This window comes from Haemorhous mexicanus, chromosome 1 (assembly GCF_027477595.1).
Source record: "Haemorhous mexicanus isolate bHaeMex1 chromosome 1, bHaeMex1.pri, whole genome shotgun sequence".
In the NCBI taxonomy this organism is placed as follows: Eukaryota; Metazoa; Chordata; class Aves; order Passeriformes; family Fringillidae; genus Haemorhous; species Haemorhous mexicanus.
This window is the reverse complement of record NC_082341.1, coordinates 95,793,223-95,800,299: the sequence shown is the minus strand read 5'-3', so window position 1 is coordinate 95,800,299 and position 7,077 is coordinate 95,793,223. Positions and strand designations below refer to the sequence as shown.

Here is a 7,077-nt window from a genome sequence, read left to right as displayed (position 1 = left end):
GTCACTCTTTTGAGCATGCTGTCCACTGAAGTGAGAAGAAACATGAAATGCAGAGCACACACAACCTGAAACACTCACTAAGGGCAAATGCAATCCAGTCTACCAGCTGGCTTTGTGGTGCTGGTGGCAGCCTGGGTGCTCCGACAGAAAGACAGCAACCACAGTTAGAAAGGAGAATATGGGACTTGGATGTTTGTACAAGGCCCTGCTTATGCCCCTGGAAAGCAAATCTTGCCCTGCTTTTCTGCTACATACATAGGTGCCTGGAACACAGCCTGGAAGTCCAAGCTTTTGTCTTCAACTCTCTTTCAGGCCACCTTCAAAGTTTTTGTTTTACACAGCACTGCCTGGCACCCCTACTGTGCCCAAGCTCAGTCCTCATTACAGCACTGTCTATAAACGTGACCTAATTTTTATGCCTGAATATCAACTTCTTGGACCTCTGCCTCTCCGCAAGGCATGTGCTGGGACAGGATTGCATGCAGCTGCAGCTGGAAACCTGGCAGACTTGCACTGCGTAGAAGTAGCTCAAACAAACATGGCAATAAGTTGACCAGCATGTTAAATGCAGGTGCATGCAAGCACAAAGCTCGGGTTTCTCAGTCACTAAGCAGTTTAAGAACTGTGCAACATCACCTCGCCGCCAACCAGTTCTGTGGGGCATGGTGTAAAACAGCGCAGACAGTAAAAGGACCATGAAAACTCTTTAGAGCACAGTCCAACTTCCCTCAAATCTATTCTGGTATGTTTCTCCAGTGCAAAACTATTCCAGATTCCAAGAGGAAAAATCACTAGACCAGGCCACTAGCCACACCAAAACAATGTAGAAGCAACCAAATATTAAGCAGTACGAATTACCCAGACAGGCAATCAGTATCAGCCAGCTGTAGACATTTTTAATGTTAACTGTAATAACTTGCATTTTCAAACGTTACACAGTTAGAACCATAGAATTGTCAGCGTCGGAAGAGATCTTTAATACCTTTAAGTCCAACTGCAAAGGCCTCTCTGTGCTATAAATGACTCAGACCCAGCACCTTTTCCAGTCCCGCTCACCCTCTACGGGGAGAAACCCCTCACCTCCACACACTTTGCTACCTCCCACGCACACGGGCTACCCCGGGGCCGAGGCTGCCACCGCAGCTAGGTCTCTGAGACGGGGCCCGCGACACGGTAGGGCAACGAGGAGGCGGCACAGCTGCTTCCTTCCGAGCTCTACGCCTCACAAGCGCCGGCAAAGTCCCGCTCGCCCGCGGCCTCCCCGACTAGGCCCGGCCTAGGGTGGCGGAGCTGCGCCGCCGCCACTGCGCAAGCGCGTCCGCAGCACAGCCACAGCGGCCGGGGAAGAGGAGAGTTCCCGGCCCGGAGCGGCATGGCGAGCCTGGTCCCCGCCGCCGCCTCGTCTCCTGCCGGGGCCGCGTCGCGCAGCAAGAAGCGCCCGGCGAGCCCGGGCACCGGCGGCGGCCCCACCAAGAAAAAGAAGGCGACAGTGTCTGGCAGCTCGCAGGTACTGGTGAGTGGGGGGCGGCCGGCGCGCATGCGTGGTAGTGGCCTGCCTTTCCCCGCCCTTTCCCGCCCGCTGAGAGCGTGTTCCACAGCCCCTTCCCGCCGGGGCTGTCCCCGCTCCCGGTACCGGGGGTGTCCCGGGACACGCCCGCCTTCCCCGGCATCTCTGCCTTCTCGTCTCCCGTCCCGCCCATGGCCGCGCTGGAAGCTGCCGAGCCCTCTGCGGTGTCCCTCGGGCTGGCAGGGCCCTTCAGAGGTTGGGGCGCCGGCTGTCGGGCCTTCCTTCATGCCGCTGCAGCGTGGAGGTTGTGTCCCCTCCCCGCCATGTGCACAGCTGGACCGGTGGCGGCGTTCCCCTCCTTCCCCGGCCGGGTGTGTGGCCGGATGAGGCAAAGCTTAACCGGGGTGCTGTGGAAGGAGGCTGCGTTTCACGTGTGTTGGGTGACACCTGGTCCTGACCAAGCCGCCCCGCAGCTCGCTGTTCCCTGCGCTCGCCTCCAGTAGCAGCTCTGTACGAGGGGTTGTGCCGTGCCTGAGCTCCGTGCGTACCCCCAGATTCACAAATCTCTGACCCTGTGTGATGCTGATTGTAGAGTGAGGCAGTCGAGCTGTCGCGGAGGAGGAACTAGTGCTGGACAGAGTACAATCCAGCAGCTGCTAGATCTGCTGTGTGCAGTGCACATGGCCTTCTCCCAGTTGGATTGAGTGGATAAAAGATTTATTTACATGTGAAATGAAGATGTAACCTCAGAGCCTGAGTTTCGGGGATCAGTCAGGGAGAGAGAAGGGCTATTAATGTCAGTTTGTTCTAAACCCCAAACCTCAATCCCAGCAGGTGGTGCAGCCTTGTTTTCTGCATTGTGTCACACCAGCACCTATCCCCAATTGATGTCATCTGCCTCTTGATGATGAGGTGTAGATCGCACCATTATAGAAATAAGCAATTACTCAAAAAATTCTGTTCTTCATCTGCCTCTTGATGATGAGGTGGCATCTCGTGCTCCAGAATGAAGTCCTAGAAGATGTTCAGAGTCAGCGTGTACATGACATCTCTATAAACTTGAGACACTTTTATGTCTTGGATTACTTCTAGAAAGATTTTGGTAGCTACAGTGGTCAAAAGAGGGTTGGAAAAAAACGGCAGACTTTTTTCTTCCCCCTAGAAATGATTCTTCTCAGAAATATTTCATGAGCTGTAACAGTAGCATAGCTACAAAGTCTGCCCTACTGCCAGTTAGGTTGCTTGTTTTCACATCAGGAAAAATGCTTATGCATTTTTCAGCAATCTCCTCTCCAGGCAAATAGAAACCATTGTGCACGCATGAGAGCACAGACAAACTCTTCCTCCTCGTTTGAATGATGCTCTTGTGTTCACCCCGTGGCAGTTACATGGTTTCTTTTCTGGTGGGCTTATCTTAGGACAGGGAGTACACACCATAGTGCTTAATGTCACTAGTAAACTGCCCCACAACTGTGAAGAATTACTGCCTGACATGATAGAGGTGATGGTGATCTGAATTTTCCAGTGTGGAGCAGTCTGTTCTGTGCATATGTGTATGTGTGTATGCTGATATAAAGCATCATATATTGATACATAACTTAAATGTGTATAAAGTAGTTCATGCTTAAGACTTCCCCACACCCTTCAGCCTCTAAAACTGTTTTCCAAAGTTCACACCAAACTTAATCTTGTGGACAGTTTCCAGTGTTTTGAGACAATCCATGATTTCTTACCCAAGCTGGGTTTCAGAACTGTGTGATAAACAGTTTTTGTAATTCTTCTCACAAGCCATTTCAGTGGAGAAAAAAGTAATTTCTCAACACAACATCCAAGTCATCATATGCATTCATTGACTTCAGCAGTGCAGATCAATCCCAAAGGAAAATAAAAAAATGCCTCAGAAAATGTGTAACCTCAGGAATGGGACAAGAAACAGCTCATTCTAGCAATCTCATTCAATGTTGCTGTCTTGCTCTGGAGTAAACCAGTTCAAACAGAAATGAAATAGGGGCTCTGTATGCTTTGAGTTAAAAATGTTGATTATGCCATAGCTCACCAAAACATGTCATGCCATAGCTCAGCATTAAATGGTTTGTGTTTTAAGTAAACTGACATTATTTCCTTGGCTAACTAGCAAACTGCAGGGAAAATAATCCCTACTGGAAGGTTTAAAACTACCTGCAGGGGTCAACTTAGATCTGGGGACCTCCTCTTGTATTAAGTAGTAACTTCTGCTGAGAACCTTGTGCAGGCCTATGTGAAAATGCACTTCACATTGTGCTAGCTGTGAATATCCCCATGTCTCTGATTCCTTCTTTGTGAAATTAAACAAAAGGGATTTTTGTCAGTTCTGCAAATTGTATACTTAGTTTTTCTCTCATGTGCTCTATGTCACAAGCAGCTGTCACAATGCTCACCCTGAAAGACACACTGGTCTGGTAAAACTGCAAATTTCAAGAATGTGTTCATTTTTTTATATAACAAATTTGCTTAAGAATAGCAGTGTAATTAATTAGAGTGACTTTTTATATCCTACAAGAAGGCACAATTATCACACAGCATACAGGTTTTTATAAACCACATTTTGATTTTGTTTCTTCAACATGTGAATTGCTGCTTTCTCTAAGATACACCTTAGGAACATTACCAAAAAACATTCTTCATCTTTTCTTTTAGAGCACTGTGCTAATAACACCAAGGTTCTGGGTTCAATTCCCATATGGGCCATTCACTTGAGAGCTGGAATTGATGATCCTTGTTGGTCCCTTCCAACTCAGAACATTTTGTGTGATTTGTGTGAGTTACCGACCCAAAGGTATTGAGTCATATTTGTTTTGGAAGCACATTGCTCATAGGGCTTGTCAGTCATGTCTGCAGAAGGAGACACATGCTTTTTGGACATAATGCTGGTATTTACCAAATGTAATAGTAAAAGTGAGTTTACAGGAAAGCATGATTGCAAATTGATTACTTCACTTTCATCAGCATTACACAATTATTCCTCCCATGTTGTTGTGCCACTGCAAAATACCTCAGTCTTTGCTGCAGCCCTGTTGAGGATTATTATGTATATTAAATGGTAACATTAATATTTCAAAACCAGTGCTGTGTAGTGATTTATACAGCACCATTCCCTTAGATATCCCTGCCCAGTGGCTCCCAATAGCTGCTGATTCAGCTCCATCCCTGGCTGTTGTTCAGACTTGTTTCCAAGTCTCCTGTCTCATTAATTACGATCACTTAACCTGGGATAGAATCTTTGATACTGATCTTAAAATGCCACCAGTTGCTCTACCTTAATGTTCACACCATTATTTTTATAAATTATACTGCAACAGGAAGCTTTTAAAAGAGTATATTCTAGATCAAGATGTAAGTAATCAGGTAAAATGATTTTCTGTGACAGGTAGCAATCTTTAAAGATAGAATTTGCAGTAAGATAGGAGAATGATTTGGAAAAAAAGTTTCTGGTTTTATCATAGGAAAAATTAAAGAGAGAAATCATGCTAAATAATATGGTAAAATAAATTTGCTTACATTATTTGTGAAATAACTTCAGACTTAAACTGGTGAGGTATTTATGTTGATTTTATCTATAATTATTATTATTGCAGCAGTACTACTGGTTCGCCTGCTTAATGCTTTCTGTATTTCTCATTCTATGCTTAACAGCAAAAGCTTTTCAACAATGTTAGAAAATAAAATCAAAGTGGTTTTGTTACTATCCTGTTAAATAAGCTTGTCTAATGCACCACACAAAAATAAATGGAGTGACTCTGATACAATTAGAACTCCATTTTTATTTTAGACATATCTATATTAAGATGTTTTTATCTCATAAACTGAAGATCATCGGATTTCACAGTTCTGATAGACAGCTGTAAGTTCAATAAGTGGACTTAAATATATGCATATTAACTTGGTTACTGTTATGTACTCAAAAGCTGCCCACTAAAAGCAGGGAGCTTATCCTTAGTACATAAACAGCATAGAATTTGACCCTAAATTTCAGTAAATTTAATCAATTCTGTCATGCTATTTTACCAAGCCTAGCACTCTTAGTAGAAAACCATCAAATCAATTTCAAAATAACTTTTTTCTAAAGAGCCCATTTGATCTGGCTATTAGTTCCTGAAAATCAAGGTTAGGGTGAATGAGTTTAACTACAGAATTTGCAAGTACCACTAGAGCTACTGAGCTGAGCTGCTACTGTCACCATGTTCTGGGACAATCTCTTAGAGGACCTCCTTCAGTGTGCACAGTATGACAACTTTCTGAGTAAAAATTAAAAATTACCTACTTACCACTTCAGACCTTATTTACTGCAATCAGTATGATGCCAAACTTAGTCTAGTTATTTTGTATTAGACTTACTAGACTTACAGACTTTCTGCTAGACCATATTAATGTGCTACAGAAAAGCATGATTCTGCTTTGTAGTTGGGAATTTAATAAACAAGTAGCATTTCTTACCAATCCACCTGCCCTGAAAGACAGAAAGGAACCTGACACAGCATGCTAGCAGGGACATATAAGTACATATCTATTTGCCAGTTTATTCAAGTGCTATCATGTCATTATGCTCTAGACTACACTTCTTGTTTTAAAACCTCTCTCACCCTGTAAGATCGTAACAGTAACAAAAATACAAGAATTTAACCAGTGAAGCAGTTCCAGTCTGAGGCTTCTGCTTGCCTGGAATGGTATCTTAAAAAGATACAATGTGTTCCCACGGGATGCTAATTCAAACCTAATTAAATTGATTTAAATGACACTTCCATTGGATAGAATATAGATGCCATGATAGATTGCAGGTGATTGCTAGTTACTGATAAAAACTGCTAAAGTGAGCTCTTCGAGTTCAGCCACTTGCACAATTGCACCAAACCCTACCCAAGAGTTTTGGCTCTTACAAAACTAGCAGCCAGTTCAAGACAAATTGCTGTGTCTTAACAAGAGTTTTAGCAGCAGCATTTCAATTGGCAGAGCTATCCCACACATATTAATCTACTCTGGCCTCACAGTGCATGTCACCAGACCACAGAGAAAATCCCCCAGACTTGCCGCTCTCAGATGGAAACTCTCAGAGGGTCATTGCTTATATCTAATCCTTTCAGACTCTGCACCACAAAGATACTTTCTGCAACAAAGCTGATAGTGAATAGCTGCAATACTCTTCCCAAAATTCGTCTATTTTTCAGGCAGTCCACGAAGGAGAAACGGGATTATCCCGGAGTGCCATTTTTTGTCACTTGCACATTTGAAGTTGAATCTGTTAAAGAACAAGAATCCCTCCAGTCCCTGATGAGGAAAAATGGTAATTAAAAGACAAAAAACAGATTTTCTACAGAAATCTGGCAAAATTTATGTGTGTTTTAAGCTTAGCTGTATTTTAAAAAGGGAATTGCTTTTCTAGAGCAATCTAGGTTAAAGTGGAAACTGTCAAAACAGAGCTAAGAATTAACTTTGCTTGACATTTATCACATTTTGAAGGCTTCAGATGATCTATAATCATAAAAGTATGTGAATTTCTAAAGCAGACAATGCCAATCTCAAAGAATTACCTACCT

General features: G+C 43.7%; 1 protein-coding gene across 3 annotated transcripts in view; it reads left to right on the top strand.

Moving 5' to 3' along the window:
- The first annotated feature begins 1,185 nt into the window (after positions 1-1,185).
- INO80C (INO80 complex subunit C) overlaps positions 1,186-7,077 on the top strand; it is a 30,007-nt gene continuing 24,115 nt past the window's right edge. The window contains exons 1-2 of one of the 3 annotated variants that reach the window (XM_059856816.1): positions 1,379-1,507; positions 6,709-6,824. In XM_059856816.1, coding sequence (XP_059712799.1) covers positions 6,822-6,824 — 3 coding nt within the window. In that variant the 5' untranslated portion in view covers positions 1,379-1,507; positions 6,709-6,821. Of the gene's footprint in view, positions 1,514-6,708; positions 6,825-7,077 lie in introns of all 3 variants that reach the window. The other 2 variants (XM_059856826.1, XM_059856806.1) reach the window with 2 other exon arrangements.